Source organism: Canis aureus, chromosome X, assembly GCF_053574225.1.
Source record: "Canis aureus isolate CA01 chromosome X, VMU_Caureus_v.1.0, whole genome shotgun sequence".
In the NCBI taxonomy this organism is placed as follows: domain Eukaryota; kingdom Metazoa; phylum Chordata; class Mammalia; order Carnivora; family Canidae; genus Canis; species Canis aureus.
This window is the reverse complement of record NC_135649.1, coordinates 18,360,813-18,378,130: the sequence shown is the minus strand read 5'-3', so window position 1 is coordinate 18,378,130 and position 17,318 is coordinate 18,360,813. Positions and strand designations below refer to the sequence as shown.

General features: G+C 36.9%; 1 protein-coding gene across 12 annotated transcripts in view; it reads left to right on the top strand.

The window, feature by feature from the left end:
• Positions 1–17,318, top strand: part of LOC144309022 (P2R1A-PPP2R2A-interacting phosphatase regulator 1-like) — an 82,547-nt gene that overhangs the window by 37,199 nt on the left and 28,030 nt on the right. For 10 of the 12 annotated variants that reach the window (XM_077890063.1, XM_077890058.1, XM_077890057.1 and 7 more), the window contains 4 exons: positions 625–714; positions 1,104–1,192; positions 1,809–1,870; positions 7,608–7,699. In XM_077890063.1, coding sequence (XP_077746189.1) covers positions 625–714; positions 1,104–1,192; positions 1,809–1,870; positions 7,608–7,699 — 333 coding nt within the window. Of the gene's footprint in view, positions 1–624; positions 715–1,103; positions 1,193–1,808; positions 1,871–7,607; positions 7,700–8,639; positions 8,867–17,318 lie in introns of those variants that run through there. The other 2 variants (XM_077890060.1, XM_077890055.1) reach the window with 2 other exon arrangements.

The window sequence follows — 17,318 nt, the reverse complement described above, 5'->3', positions numbered from 1 at the left end:
TGCAGTAATTTTTGCTGTTCCATTTGTATCTTAGTTCTAACCAAATCCTTTTTGATTGTTTCCTTGACTTAATATTGTAGTTTTCAATAACAGAGCACAGGTCCAAAGCAAAGAGAAAAACTTTATTTTTTTTTAATTTTTTATTTATTTATGATAGTCACAGAGAGAGAGAGAGAGAGAGAAGCAGAGACATAGGCAGAGGGAGAAGCAGGCTCCATGCACCGGGAGCCTGATGTGGGATTCGATCCCGGGTCTCCAGGATCGTGCCCTGGGCCAAAGGCAGGCGCCAAACCGCTGTGCCACCCAGGGATCCCGCAAAGAGAAAAACTTTAAATTAGGATTTGTATATATATGGTAAGTATCACACAATATCAAGTACTCACATTCTAGACTTTTTGGGGACACTAGGCAAGCTCTTAGACTTGCCATGGAGCTCTCTTTGCCAAAAAGAGAAAATGAAGTGAATCTTGGGTCCCCTGCTTGCTTCAGGACGATGTGAGCTTCTCATCATGGTACAACCATGACTCAATAAAGATTCCCTTCCCCATGCAGCAGTTCTCTCCCTAAGTATGTGATAGGTAAGCAATTGGTGCTACAATTGTACACTGCTTTCTGCTGACACAGAGTGACGGTGATTTAGAGAAACCATCTTCAAAGTGCATCGATTTAATTCCAGTATCCCCAGCAACTTCTCCTACCAGGGGAATTGGGAAGGTAAGAACGGAGAGCCTAAGAAATTGTGTCCCTTGAAATATTTAGAAAATATTAATGCTTCACCACACACATTTTGGGGGGATATATTTTGTCATAGTACATCTGATTCTAAAGGACATTTTCCCTTCCTTTTAATTTCTTGAACTATTATTAACATGTAACAAGTCACCAGCTTTTAAGTATATAATTTGATTAATTTTGGTATGTGTACAATCCTGTAACCATAACCATAATCAACATATAGAATAGTTCCCACACTCTAAACAATGTCCTCGTGATCTTTTGCATGTGATATCCTCCTCCCCACCCCCCGCCCATCCTAGGAAACCACTGATCTGTTTTCTGAGAAGAGTGGTGGTTTTAAAACCTCTGTTCTAATTTGATTTTAGCAATGTTTGCCTCCATCGTTACAAACTTGTGTGGGTTGCACCACTTTGCCTCCAAGTCCTATTCCTAATCCTACACGACGATTTACAGTGTAAGTTCATGTTATATGAAAATACCAAATTGCTTATAAAATAAGAATTAAAAAAAATAAAATAAAATAAGAATTTTAGAAACTTAAAAGAAATTATAGCTCCATGTTCTGTGACAACCAAAGAAGTCATGTTTTTAGCTAAATTAAAATGTCATTGTTTTATTATTTTGTATGTTAAAAAGAATCAAGTGACTAAGAACATGTAAGAACATATGAACATTCGAAGAATCAGTAATTCATTAGCCCTGTTTGAACACAGTCTTCCTCTCCAAGCTTGGTAATAAGGATAAGAGCTAATTCTTGAATATAAACAACTGTACCTGATCATTTACCTATGATTTTCACCTTGAATCAAGGCATGTCACAACCAGAACTGTAGATCTTTCTAGTTTTTTTCCCTCACAATTTCAGAAAATCCTGAATCCTTATAAATTACAAGACAGTTTGCTATCCTGATCATTCCTGTTTTTAACCTAGATTTAGAGAAAAGCAATAAAACGATGTAATACTACACAGTCTTTTTCTAGTGTATGTCCTTAGATCTATTATAATAAAATAGTCATAGCTGATTTTGTTCAAATTTTTTCTTGTAATGATTGTGATGATTTTATTTTAGAAGAAGTCAAAGCCCCAACAACACTATTAGACCAAGTATCTGTGGACCTTTAAAAAGAAAAGGTACTTTTATCTACCAGCAAAAACAAATATAACTTCGAATTATTTTTATAAAATATCATATAAAATCAAAGTGTTATAAGAAATTAATTTTAAAGGATTTATTTAAAATGTTTGATAAAGGGATCCCTGGGTGGCGCAGCGGTTTAGCGCCTGCCTTTGGCCCAGGGCGCGATCCTGGAGACCCGGGATCGAATCCCACGTTGGGCTCCCAGTGCATGGAGCCTGCTTCTCCCTCTGCCTGTGTCTCTGCCTCTCTCTCTCTCTCTCTCTCTCTCTCTGACTATCATAAATAAATAAAAATTTAAAAAAATGTTTGATAAGTTACTAGATGCCTTTCATTTTATTTAAACAAAACTGTGTAAAGACAACTTTAAAAGCTATAAAGTGCCATATAAATGTGAATTGAGAAATTTAAGTTTAGTCATCTATTATGATTTTCATTATAAAATTCACGAAGCTAGCTGCCTTAAATACTTTCTGAAACAAGATAAATGAGTGAATGAACAAACAGAATGAATCAGTCCTAGTATTCCACTGAATCTTGACCCCTGCCTGGCCTGCTGCCACACCTACTTATTGGCATCATATGAATAAGTTGACACAAATCAGATCCACTTAGCAAAAATATATGCTAAGGTGTGTGTTCTCTGATGTTTCACTTATTTATGGGGGTTAATTTGGTCGAATATATGGAAAATGACCCACCTACCCAGTAATAAAAAGGTGTTGAAAAAAAACAGAACTTTTTTTTTTTAACTCCCATAGCCCTGGATCTCATTTCTCAAACCTGCCTCACTAAGCTAGGTTGTTCTTACTTTTTCGTTAATACCACTACTGAGTTAGTTAAACTTAGTACAAAAGTGCAGAAGGGGAGGTGAGGGGGTAGGCTAACTGGGTGACAGGCATTAAGGAGAGCACATGATGAGATGTGCACTGGGTATTATATGTTGGCAAATTGAATTTAAATAGAAAGAAAGAAAGAAAGAAAGAAAGAAAGAAAGAAAGAAAGAAAGAAAGAAAGAAAGAAAGAAAGAAAGAAAGAAGGAAGGAAGGAAAGGAAGGAAGGAAGGAAGGAAGGAAGGAAGGAAGGAAGGAAGGAAGGAAAGAAGGGAGAGAGAGAGAAAGAGAAAGAAAGAAAAGAAAGAAAGAAAGAAAAGAAAAGAAAGAAGAAAGGAAAGGAAAGGAAAGAAAGGAAGGAAGGAAGGAAGGAAGAAAGGAAAGGGAAAGGAAAGGAAAGGAAAGGAAAGGAAAGGAAAGGAAAGGAAAGGAAAGGAAAGGAAAGGAAAGGAAAGGAAAGGAAAGGAAAGGAAAGGGAAAAAAAGGAAAGAAAAGGCAAGGCAAGGCAACAGTGGCACATGGGTGGCTCAGTCGGTTGGGCATCTGTCTTTGGCTCAGGTCATGATCCTGGGGTCCTGGGATTGAGCCCCACATCGAACTCCCTGCTCAATGGGGAGTCTGCTTCTCTCTCTCTCTCTGCCCCTCACCCTGCTTGTGCTCTCTCTTGTTCTCTCTCTCAAATAAATAAATAAATAAAATCTTTAAAAAAAAGAAAAAAGCTTAGTACAAAGTTTATAATAGGGAAGGAGTAACTTGGGTGGCTCAGTTAGTTACGTGTCAGCCTTTGGTTCAGGTCATGATCCCAGGGTCCTGGGATGGAGCCCTGCATTGGGCTCCCTGCTTGGTGGGGCTTCTGCTTCTCCCTCTTCCTCTGCTCCTCCTCCCCGCTTGTGCGTTCTTTCTCTCTTTTAAGTAAATAAATATATCTTTAAAAAACTAAGGAGGGAAAATGGATAGGAAAGAAGGTTAAACTTTTAAGATGTGTATTTGTGAAAAACCCATTAAGATAGGAAAGAAGAAGGAGAAGAAAAAAGAGGAAGGAAAAGGAGAAGAATAGGAGAAGGGGAAGAAGGAACTATAGGGAAAGAAATTAAAATCGAAATGTACTTTAATCTTGCTTGTATTTTGGATTTTTTTATTGGAGTTCAATTTGCCAACATATAGCATATCACCTGGTGCTCATCCCATCAAGTGCCCACCTCAGTGCTCATCACCCAGTCACGCCAACCCCTGCCCACCTCCCTTTCCACTACCCCTTGTTCGTTTCCCAGAGTTAGGAGTCTCTCATGTTCTGTCACCCTCGCTGATATTTTCACTCATTTTCTCTCCTTTCCCCTTATTCCCTTTCACTATTTTTTATATTCCCCAAATGAATGAGACCATATAATGTTTGTCCTTCTCTGATTGACTTACTTCATTCAGCATAATACCCTCCAGTTCCATCCACGTTGAAGCAAATGGTGGGTATTTGTCGTTTCTAACGGCTGAGTAATATTCCATTGTATACATAGACCACATCTTCTCTATCCATTCATCTTTCGATGGACACCGAGACTCCTTCCACAGTTTGGCTATTATGGACATTGCTGCTATAAACATTGGGGTGCAGGTGTTTCAACATTTCACTGCATCTGTTTCTTTGGGGTATTTTGGATTAATTAATGGCAATTGTCCTAACAACACATCTAACTCAGCTTGTACTTACTATATTCTAAGACTAAGACTAGATCAATTCAGGAAAACACTCTTTCAAACAAAGCATTGTTTTATGATGATAGATCAATGACCTAGCTTAAGGGACTTTTCTCTGTGCTGTGAAGTTAAGAACTCCTGTTGACAAAACATTTACATATGCTAATAGTTTGGGGCACCTGGATGGCTCAGTGGTTGAGCATCTGCCTTTGGCTCAGGTCCTGATCCTGGGGTCCTGGGATTTAGTCTGGCATCAGGCTCCCCTCCAGGGAGCCTACTTCTCCCTCTGCCAATGTCTCTGCCTCTCTATCTGTGTCTCTCATGAATAAATAAATAAATAAATAAATAAATAAATAAATAAATAAATAAACTAATAGTGTAAGAGCTGTTAGAGTTGGGGTCACTTGAGTATTTAAAATAAAATATGCTTAGTGACACCTGGCTGACTCAGTTGACGGAGTATGTGACTGTTGATCTTGGGGTTGTGAGTTTAAGCCCCATGTTGGTGTAGAGATTACTTAAAAATAAAATCTTTAAAATCAGTGAAATAAAATATGCTTAAATTGAAGACAGTGTTTTACTAAATTAAAATAATTCTCCTTTTGGGGTGTCTGGGTAGTTCAGTCAGTTCAGTATCCACTTCTTGATTTCCGCTCAGGTCATGGTCTCAAGGTCTTAAGATTGAAGATGTCATTGGACTCCATGCTCAGCACAGAGTCTGCTTTTCTTTTTCCCTTTCCCTCTGCCTCTCTCCCTACTTGCTCATGCTCTCTCACTCCCTCTCTCTCTAAAATAAATAAATAAATCTTTAAAAAAACAAATAAAATAATTCTCTAAGACATTTATGCATAAAATGTTTTATGACATTGAAAATTCCTGGAATTTTCTTAGAATTTATTATTTTAAAAATTGTTTTTATATTAAAATTTTGACATAATACACTGTTTCTTTTTTTTTTTTAAAGATTTTATTTATTCATTCATGATAGTCACAGAGAGAGAGAGGCAGAGACACAGGCAGAGGGAGAAGCAGGCTCCATGCACCGGGAGCCCGACGTGGGACTCGATCCCGGGTCCCCAGGATCGCGCCCTGGGCCAAAGGCAGGCGCCAAACCGCTGCGCCACCCAGGGATCCCTAATACACTGTTTCTACTCAGTGTTTTGGTGGATGTGGCATGTCTCACACGACCATCTTGTACCTGGTTTTCAGGTGCTCTGGAGGCTGACCGCCTCTTTTCTTTGAATTATCCCTAAGAATGCCAAAGCAAATTCTGTATCTACTACATAGTCTATAGTCTATATTTTAAGTCAGACTTTTCCAAGCATAGTCTATATTTTAAGTCAGACTTTTCCAAGCATAGCCTGTATAAGTTTGGTCAGAATTCATCTGGAGTTTTAAATACAGTAAGAGATTAAACAGAAATTTAATTTCATTTATCTATTTGGAAATATGAATATCCACTGGGAAATAATAAATGATATCTTATTTGGAGCCTATTAATACGAATGAAATGTGGGGGGAAGAGGTATAAAAAATCCGAAGAGGTCCTGGGCGGGGGAGAAAAAAGAACGAGGACTATAAAATGGGAGAGAGTGTGAGATAGCAGTTAGAATCTCCAAGCACAAGGAGGTACATTGTATAATGATAAGCTGCATTTACTTCCACTAGAAATAGGCAAGGGCAAATAGGGCCTCAAGTGGAAATTCTAAGAAATCTGCAGAAAATCAGACAGCTATAAAGAGCATTTTACCAGTAATGATGGTTTCAGCAAAGAAGATTTCAATTTTTTTATATGATGAATTTGTCTTGATTTGTCTGGCTTTTAATTTAAACCCAAAAAGAAAGGTGAATAGTTTTTCTATAATGATGTAATTTTAATCTGGCATGAGACAAGATACCCAGACCTCTTTGGAGCTTTATGAGCCATGATTATACTCCTAAGGAAGGTCTGTAGAATTTCTAATGATATATATATATATATATATATATATATATATATTTTTTTTTTTTAAATCTTTAAATATATATTTAAAGATATATGCATATTTAAAGATTTTTAAAATTTATTTGAGAGAGAGAGAGAGATCGCGGAGCAGGGGAGGAGAGGAAGAGGAAGGCAATCTCTAGCATACTCTGTGCCAAGCACAGAGCCCCTCAAGGGGCTTGATACAACAACCCTGAGGTCGTGACCTAAGCTGAAACCAAGAGGCCAATGCTTAATAGGCTGAGCCACCCAGGCGCCCCAGGATATTTTTTAAACTTTTAAAATTTTACTTAAAAATTTTCTTAAAGATTTTATTTATTTATTTGAGAGAGAAAGCGTGGCAGAGGAAGAGGGAGAAGCAGGCTCCCCGCTGAGCGGGAAGCCTGACACCGGGCCCTATCCCAGGACCCTGAGCTGAGGACGGAGGCTTAACCAACTGAGCCACCCAGGTGCCCCTATTTTATTTTATTTTTAAGTAAATTCTATGCCCAACATTGGGTTTGTGCTTATGACCAAGAGTCACGTGCTCTACCAATTGAGCCAGCCAGGCACCCCTATTCCTAGGGATATTTTTTAATGAGTAGGTGGTCTTAATGTTCCACCTTATTAGTTATGGGCTTGAACATCAGTTTTCTCTCATCCAGATGGTGTAACAGTGTACAGATTTTAGCATTTACTTTGAGGTAACGATTATAGCAATGCAGTTTTTGAGGTTAGATATGTCTCCTTAATCTTTAAAAATATGTTTATTTTGTTCATTGTATGCTATAAAAGAATTGGTCTATTTAGTTAATTGTATATGCTTGGCAAAATAAAGATAGCAACAACCTAAACATTTAAAATAAGGAATGAGATTAAATTATTGTGTGGCCTTACTACATAGCTCTATAAAATCATGTTGAAGAATTTAGTTAATAATATGAAGAAATTATAATCATTAAAAACAAAAAGTAGATTGCATATCAGTATTATATATGATACAAATCCAATTTTGTTTAAAAACAATCATGTAAAAAAATAAATAAATAAAAACAGTCATGTATACACACATTTAGGAATTACTGAAATGTGATTATCTCTGGATAGTGGGAATATAAAACTTTTTCCTTTATGTTTTTATGTATCTTATAAATTATTTGCAATGAGCAAGTTTTACTTTTGCAATTAAAAGCAAATGCATGTTAGATAAAACATATCTATTTTGACCTACTTTTTTTGTCATAGGTGAAATATTTGAAGATCAGCCAAAGAGGAGTTTCTATGGCACAACCAACGTGGTTTCTTCTGATACTACCCAACAGTCTGATATGAATGTGGTGAGTATTAACATGAGGTTTTAAACATTCACTAGCCATTTTTCACTTGGTTTTTAAATCTATTCTTACTATTGTATATATTCAGAAGTATTATTAAATATTTTTAGAAGTTATAAAAAAATCCCAAATGAATGCTATTAACTTTAGTTCTTCTCCCTAACATTTATGTGTGACATTAATATATGCTGGATACATTTTTATTTTTTTATTTTTTTTATTTTTTTATTTATTTTTTTAAAAAGATTTTATTTATTTATTCATGAGAGAGAGAGAGGCAGAGACTCAAGCAGAGGGAGAAGCAGGCTCCATGCAGGGAGCCTGATGTGGGACTCGATCCCAGGGCTCAAGGATCACACCCTGCCCCAAAGGCAGGCACTAAACCACTGAGCCACCCAGGGATCCCTGGATACATTTTTAGAAGTGGCGTCTTGGCATTTGATTAAGAGGTATTAGAGAAGAGGTGCCTGAGCAGCTCACTTAGTTAAGTGTCCAACTCTGGGTTTTGGCTCAGGTCATGATCTCAGGTCATGAGATCAAGCCCCTTGTCCAGAGTGGGAGGTGCTCTGCACTCAGCATGGAGTCTGTTTGATATCCCCTTCCCTTTCCCTCTCTTTCTGCTCCTCTACCCTGTTTCTGTCTCTGTCTCTCTCAAATAAATAAAATATTTTAAAAGATGTATTAGAGAAATATATAAAAATACAAGCTTGGAAAAAAGTCATCTTCTGCCCATCCTTTCTTCCTTGGATTTTTGTATGCTTTGTTAGGCTGATCATATTATTGAAAAGCGTGCCAAGAAAGCGTGTTTTAATAATCAAGATGGGAAATACAGTGAATGGGGTTTTATTTAATTTTACTGTTGGCTTTGTTTTACTGCTCTTGTGAAATTGCTCTTGTAACTAGTGCCAGTTCTTTGCTTCATATATTTTGTGTTTATTTGTAGACAAAGCAGAGTGCACAGAGATCTTTTGAATTCTGTTATGGACAACTGGCACTTTCTTCTCCAATCTTCAGATATTCTTGATAGAAACATTAGCAATACAGTATCTTCTTGTAATTTATCAGTTAGAATCAACACTGTCACAATCTTCCATATCATCTTCTGATTCCGTTCTCCATTTGTTTTAGTAGATGAACTTTCAACTAAGTGATTCACCCATCCCAAGACTTTCTCACCAGTGGAGAAACACATTTGTTACTCTCTCTCTCTCTCTCTCTCTCTGTCTCTCTCTCTCTCACACACACACACACACACAAGTTAGAGCAACTATTTATTACCTTATTTTCTCAAGTTTCTAAAATTCTGTTTATCTATAGAATTTGCATATCTAATTCCTCTGTATGCCCTTAAAAGCAATATAGTGATACTTTCAAAGATGTTTTCCAAATAAGAACTATATTGAAGATAAACCGTATATCTTCAAGCTGCTAGTGTGTAGACACATGCTGCACCTTGATTTTTAAAGACATAATTGAGAACTCTATTTATTTACATGAATAAGTAGATAAAATTATACATTCTGATGAAATATAATTGTTCCATTTAATAAATAAGTGAAATAATGTTTAGAATTATGTTGCTGAATGCCCATGCTAGTTCTTTTTTTCCCCCATGCTAGTTCTTTTTTTTCCCCCATGCTAGTTCTTTTTTTATTTATTTTTTAATTTATTTGTGATAGTCACACAGAGAGAGAGAGGCAAAGACACAGGCAGAGGGAGAAGCAGGCTCCATGCACCGGGAGCCCAACATGGGACTCGATCCCAGGTCTCCAGGACCACGCCCTGGGCCAAAGACAGGCGCCAAACCACTGCGCCACCCAGGGATCCCTCCCCATGCTAGTCCTTAATGATATTTTCATAATTGCTAGTTTCCTCTTGGTAGGGAAAAATTACCTATCTTAGAGTAGTTTTTTTTTTTTTTTCTTAGAGTAGTTTTTAAAACTGAGCTAGTTATACTATACAAGGATACAAGGATTGCCCATTTTGCACATGAATCCTTGGATGTTTAATTTGTTGGGAAGGAATAGGTAGGGGAAATAAGATGAAAAGGCTAATTGAATAGCAAGAAAATAATATGTAATTGGGCTTCACTCAATTTCTACTGAACCTGATTATCCCTGATCAGTTTTGTATTCTAATTAAGTGTGGGGAAAAAAGTCACTATTGATAAGTTGTGGTCCTTTACATTTCTATGAATTACTTTTTATTCATCATCATGACTACTGATTTGATTAAATAAGGCTTAGTATGTTAGGGTTTTTCTGCAAGAATCATATACTTCCAGTTGTTCCCTAAGGGCTACAAATGTTTGTTTAAACCCCAATTTTCTATTCAAAAGTCTGAAGGGTTTCTGAATAAGAAAAATTATGTGTTAAAATTTTAAAATCTAAAGTGCGTGCTTTAATTGAGGATAGCATTAACATTTTGAAAAATAGAAATGTATCCTCATGCAATGAAGTTCAGAATTAGTTTAAATTTCCTCAGTTAATTAAATACAAATGGCTATGTAAAATATTTATTAAAAGTTTTTCCTTGTCATTAGAAATAATCAGAATGACGGAAAATCTGATACAGGTATGCCCCACGTGGGAAAAAGATTGTCACACCAAGTATCGTTGACAGGGCACCTGGGTGGCTCAGTTGGTTAAGCGTCTGCCTTCAGCTCAGGTCATGATCCCAGAGTCCTGGGGTCGAGCCCTGCGCCCTGCGTTGTGCTCCCTGCTCCCACTGAGGCAGGGAGCCTGCTTCTCCTTCTCCCTCTCCCTCTCCCTCTGCCTCTCCCTCTGCTGGTGCGCTCTCTCTCTCTCTCTCTCTCTCTCTCTCTCTCTTTCGCTCACACGCCCTCTCTCCCAAACAAATAAATAAAATCTTTTTAAAAAAGAATGGTTTGACAGTGGCCCCAGTGGAATTGATTAGCATGGCTAGATATGTGGGGGAAGATTCTGTTCACCTATGAATAAATGAATATTTATGAGATGACTGGGATCATGATGGTCTTTGGAAACTAGGACAGTATTCTGCAAGTTGACTAAGGACAAGTGAACTATCAATATTGCCTTTGTAACTAAGCTTCTATACTTGCCAGACCCTTAGTGGACCAATTGTGAGCATATACACAGGCCCTCATGGGATGAGATGTGATTGCAGTAATGTCCCTTGCTGAAATTGTACATCATTGACAAAGTGTCCTCATGTATTACTGACACTTCAGCAAAGAAAAAAAAAAGTTTTGTGAAATATTCAGGTACAAAGACCAAGGATGGAGAAAGTGAACAATGGGTGCAGAACTACTACTGAGTTGTATAAGGAGCTTTTACTCAATAAATCTTGGTAACGTTGACAATCTGAATGCATTTATTTCAACTCAGACAATTCATTTCATTCTACTCAGTTAGTGTTTATTGTTTTGGTTATACTCCAGGATGCCACAGCTTAGTATGGTATGCTCAGAATCAAGGACTTTGTAGTTGGTTTTCCAGTCTGCTGACATTTGAGCTTTTGTATTGGGAGGATCTGTTTCTTAAATGATTTTCCATTTCTTTTTTTTTTTTTTTTGATTTTCCATTTCTTAAGTGGCTTTTAGTAGTTCTTTTACATGATATTTTTTGTAGCTGATTTTTTTGTTTCAATTTTTTAAAAAAGATTTTATTTATTTGTTTGAGAGTGAGCAAGAGAGAAAGCAGAAGCAGGGGCAGAGGGAGAGGGAGAAGCAGGCTCCCCACTGAGCAGAGAGCCTAATGTGGGGCTTGATCCCAGGACCCTGAGATCATGACCTGAGCTTAAGGCAGCTGCTTAACCAACTGAGCCACCTAGGTCCCCCATTGGTTCAAATTTTTATTTAAATTCTAGTTAACATACAGTATAATGTTAGTTTCAGGAGTAGAATTTGGTGATGCATCACTTACATTTAACACCCAGTGCTCATCACAACAAGTGCTCTCTTTTTTTTTAGATTTTATTTATTTTTTCATGAGAGACACAGAAAGAGACAGACATAGGCAGAGGGAGAAGCAGACTCCCTCTGGGGAGCCCAATGCAGGACTTGATCCCAGGATTCCAGGATCATGACCTGAGCCAAAGGCAGACACTCAACCACTGAGCTACCCAGGTGCCCCAACAAGTGCCCTCCTTAATGCCCATCACCTATTTAGCCCATCTCTGACCCACCTCCTCTCCACCAACTCTCACTTTGTTCTCTATTGTTAAGAGTCTGTTTTATGGTATATCTCTCTCTCTTTTCCCTTATGTTCATCTGTTTTGTTTCTTAAATTCCACATATGAATGACATCATATGGTATTTACCTTTCTCTGACTTTTTTTTAAAGATTTTATGTATTCATTCATGAGAGAAAGAGAGTGAGAGCGAGGCAGAGAAACAGGCAGAGGGAGAAGCAGGCTCCCCACAAGGAGCCCGACACGGGACTCAATCCCAGACCCTGGGATCACACCCTGAGCCAGAGGCAGACACTCAACTGCTGAGCCACCCAGGTGTCCCTTTCTCTGACTAACTTGCTTCACTTAGCATAATATACTCTAGCTCCATCTATGTCCTTGCAAATGGCTGAGTAATATTTCATTATATGTATGTATGTATGCATACACACCAGACACACCGCATCTTTATCTATTCATCAGTTGAGGGACATTTTGACTCTTTCTATATTTTGGCTATTGCTGATAATGCTGCTGTAAACATCGGGGTGTATGTGCCCTTTGAAAGAGTATTTTTGTATCCTCTGGGTAAATACCTAGTAGTACAATTGCTGGGCAGGGAAATACATATCAAAACTATAATGAGATATCACCTCACACTTGTCAGAGTGGTTGATTATTTTTTAGTTATGGTAAGACTATATTTGTCATCCTAAATATGCCAAGGAATCATCATTTCAATTTTCATAGTAAAAGACATGTATTAGTTTTCTAGGGCTACCATAACAAAGTACCACAAACTGGATAGACTAATCAAAATAGATTATCTCACAGTTCTGGAGACTAAAAGCCTAAGATCAGGTGTCATCAGAGTTGGTTCTTTCTGGAGGCTCTGAGGGAGAATTTGTTAATGTCTCTCTCCTAGCTTCTGGTGGTTGTTGGAAATCCCTTACAGACATATCACTCCAGTCTCTGGCTCTGTCATCATATGGGCTTCTCCTTGTGTTCCTGTGTTTTCATGTGGTTATTATAAAGACACCAGTCATTGGATTTAGGGCCCAAGCAAATCCATTATGACTTCATCTTAGCTTGATTATGTCTGCAAAGACCTCATTTCCATTTAAGATCACATTTGCAGATACTGGTGGTTAGGACTTCAACATCTTTTAGGGTACACAATTCAACCCACAGTAGGATACTTTAGGAATTTTTATTTTGCTTGGTTCATTTTTCTTAAGTTAATTTTTTAAACTATCTATTTTATAACCCATTTTTTTAAAAATATGAGAATAAGAGGTGACCATATTGAATATATAACATATGTTATAAATGTTTATAATATTTATATGTCATAAATATATGCTTATTAATAAATGTATCTGTATGTTTATATACAGACATATTAGTTTTCACACTGTCAATAAAAGGATAAATGAAAATGGAAGTATGTTTTTAAAATATTTTCAAGGCATCATTGTTAAGCCTTAAAAATGTATTTATGTTCAGTCAAATATTCCTGTTTTACTTATACTGTTATAAAAGACCAGCACTCCAGATTCATCCTAACATGAAGACTCACTGTAGTAGTAATTAAGATTCTCAGGTCAGGGGAAGAATATGGTTCTGAAGATTTATAATGACTAAATCAACCAATCAAGCTTGTTATTTCAAGCATATTCAATTAAGTATCTAATGAATACTTTCTCTGTACAGGAAACTATACTTAAAATTGTAGTATATATGAAGATAAGTGAAATACCATCTCTGTCTTCAAGCAGGATAACATAAGTACAAAAATAATACTGATACCAGGCAGTGTAAGATGACTACAGATACACACATATGAAAGAACCTCTGAACTATGTAAGTAGGAAAGAAAGACAACATTGAGATGATAGGATTTTAGAAGCCTTTTAGTCTACCTCTCAATGCAGAAATCCTTTTAAGAGTTCCAGACAAATGATCTTTTAGCCTTAGTTTGAAATCTTGTAGTAATGAACTGACTCTTCTCACATGACAGTTCATTCTGCTGTTGGACAACTCTCACTATCAGAAAGCTCTTATGTTAAAAGGGGGGATGGGGTGAGAATTTGTATCTAGGTGGCCTGTTTCATTGGCTCTTTAGAACTGAGACAAATCAAATGAGCTATTAAAAGCAGATGAGTTAAGATTCTAATTCTGCATTAATCTTTGTCCCTGCTCCTTGAGTTATTACTACTCCCACTACAGGATATATTTAATCTCATCTCCTAAATGAATTTTTAAAATTCACCTAGAAGCAACTATATATAAATATCTATGATGAAAATGCATATATGGTACTTTGGATATCTATGGAGAAAACTAATTACAATTTGCCTCAAGTGTTTTTAAATATTTTAGATCTTAAAAGTTGAGCTTGAAAAATCTATCATATAGGTAGGCTTCACTGTCAGATAGTTTAAATTGTGCATTTAGAAAAGGCCAAAGAACAATAAATACTCTGGCAAAAAGGTAGTTGGTTTCCCTTAAGTTCCATGGTATCTCACAGATTTCTTACAATGTGGTTCTTAACCCAAGAGTAAATGAGATTTCTTTTTATAAATGTCTATAGTGTATGGGTGGAGAGAGTCATCTATCATATAGGAATCTTGGAAACTTGTTCAACTTTCTTTTTTTTAAGATTTTTAAAATTTATTCATTCGTGAGAGACACACAGAGAGAGGCAGAGGCACAGGCAGAGAGAGAAGCAGGCTCCATGCAGGGAGCCAGACGTGGGACTTGATCCCAGAATTCCAAGATCATGCCCTGGGCTGAAAGCAGGTGCAAAACCACTGAGCCACCCAGACGTTCCTCAACTTTCTTAATAGTGGGAAATTTAATGACCATGGCCTCTCAGAAGAAATGCATTAAATTAATGCAGTTATTATCAGACCAATAACTTATATATACATGCAATTGGCAATCTCTGTGGCATCACTGATAGCAAAGTAAACTGTAACCTAACTATATCAACCTCTTAGAAGAGTGACCAGGCTACATTATGAGTGCAGAAGTCAGGAGATCTGACTTGTGGCTCTAACTCTGTCACTCTCTCTGTGTGACTTGCAGCAGGTCACTTCACCGATCTGGGCTTCAGATTTCCAATCTGTAAAATAGAGTTGAACTAGGTATTTACAAGGTTCTTTCTGCCTCTTAAAATTTTATTGATTCTGTTAAAGCATCTGCCTTCATCTTTGCTACTATAACAGTGTAAATCATGGTGACACTAGACTTCAGAAGACTTTAAGAAAATATTTAGGAAATTAGAGGGCTTTATGCCAAATATTTTTATTCTTTCTGGAAACAAGAAATTCATTTTGTTCAGCCTCATCAATAGTTTCCTCTCTTCTATGAATTATGCATGTTTTATGATGAAATGTGGAAAGCTAATTTCCCCCTGGTTTCTTGTTTTGTGTGGATAAATGGTCCTCTCAGGATTTCCATATTAATAACAAGTTCCCACTGACAAAGCATGCACAATAAAATCTTCTTTCTAGTAACTACAGCTTGAGACAAAACAAAATAAAGATACATTTGGTATGTTTGCTTCAGAGAAGCAAAGGAGACAGAGCAAAAAAGCTACATCAACTATAAAAACTTGGTCACAATTCACATTCGCACTTAACTAGTACTAAAAAGCTAACGACCAGCAAAATAGTTTTTCTTTTTCCTTGTTAATTATTATATGGCTGTAAGAAAAACCCTCTAACTTCAGTTTAGTTGATTTCATGGCCTGGCTTTCATGCTAGGTAACTCTCTACTGAACATAAACAAAAAAGAACACACTTGAAAGTCGCCAACAGCTGGTTTGTGACATTGTGCTAAGGAAGGAAATATTTTGAAATTACATTATCCTGTGGAGGAACCTAATTATACTTTCCATTTTTAGCCCAACTCTTAAGAGGGGGTGGGGTTAGTTTGCTTCCTCAACTAGACTTATATTAAGCTCTGCAGTACTTTACATTGAGTCCTATTCTTAGGTAATCTTTTCATAAGTGTGAAGCCTTTGGAAAGGCAGTTGCTGAGGCTAGTGTGTTGGGGCTATCAAGGCAAGTTCAGCTAAAACTCTCTTAAACTTTAACTGGAATACATTCCCATGCCATATGGATGAGCAGAGATTTAAAATTTGTTTGTAGTATACATGGCTATTGAGAGTTTGGTGAAAGTGGTGTTTGAATTCACTGTGGTGGGTTCTTAATGTCCTTTCAGAGGAAGTTTGTATCAGAAACCTTCATAATGTGCACATCTTTTGATATAGCAATTCTAGAAATTTTTCTTAGGGAAAAATATGGGACAGGTTGGAAAGGATGTTTACTGTAATGTTATTTGGAGCTGTGAAAAATGTAATGTTTTCAACAAATGGTGCTAGGGTAAGTAAATATCCACATGACTGATAATGAAGTTGAACTCCTACCTCACACCATATAGAAAAATTAACTCAAAAATAGATCAACAACCTAAATATTAAGAGCTAAAATCATTAAATTCTTAGGGGAAAAACAGGGGTAAATCTTTATGACCTTGGATTTGGCAGTGGATTCTTAGATATATCACTAAAAACATGAGCAACAAAAGAAAAGAATAGGTAAGTTGAACTTTATCAAAATTGAGAACTTCTGTGCATGAAAGGACATTAATAAGGCAGTGAAAAAGATAACCTATAGAGTGACAAAAATATTTATAAATCATATCTGATGAGTTTAATCTAGAATATGTGAAAAAGTTTTATAACTCAGCCACAGGGATGCCTGGGTGACTCAGCGGTTGAGCATCTGCCTTCAGTTCAGGGCATTATCCTGGGGTCCTGGGATCAAGTCCCACATTGGGCTTCCTGCATGGGGTCTGCTTCTCCCTCTGCCTATGTCTCTGCCTCTCTCTCTGTGTGTCTCTCATGAATAAATAAATAAATAAAACCTTAAAAAAATAACTCAGCCACAAAAAGACAACCCAACTAAAATATGGGCAAAGGACTTTATGAATAGGCATGTCTCCAAAGAAGATATACATATGGCCAATAAGCACATGAAAAGATGTTCCACATCTTTAGTCATCAGGGAAATGCAAATCAAAACCACAGAGAGCTATCACTTCATACCCACTAGGTTGGCTAGAATCAAAAAGATAATAACAAGTATTGGTGAGGATGTGGAGAAATAGAGGACCCTTGTACATTGCTGGTTGGAATATAAAATAATGCAGTGACTGTGGGAAGTTCCTCAAAATATTAAACATAGAATTATCATAAGATCCAGCAGTTCCATTCCTTGAAAACTAGGCCTCAAATAGATACTTGTGTGCTAGCGTTCCTTGTGGCATTAATTACAATAGCCAAACGGTAGCAACAACCCAAGTGTCCATCACCAGACGAATGGATAAAAATGTGTTCTATACATACAATGGGATTTGTTCATCTATAAAAAGGAATGATGTTCTGGTACATACTACCACA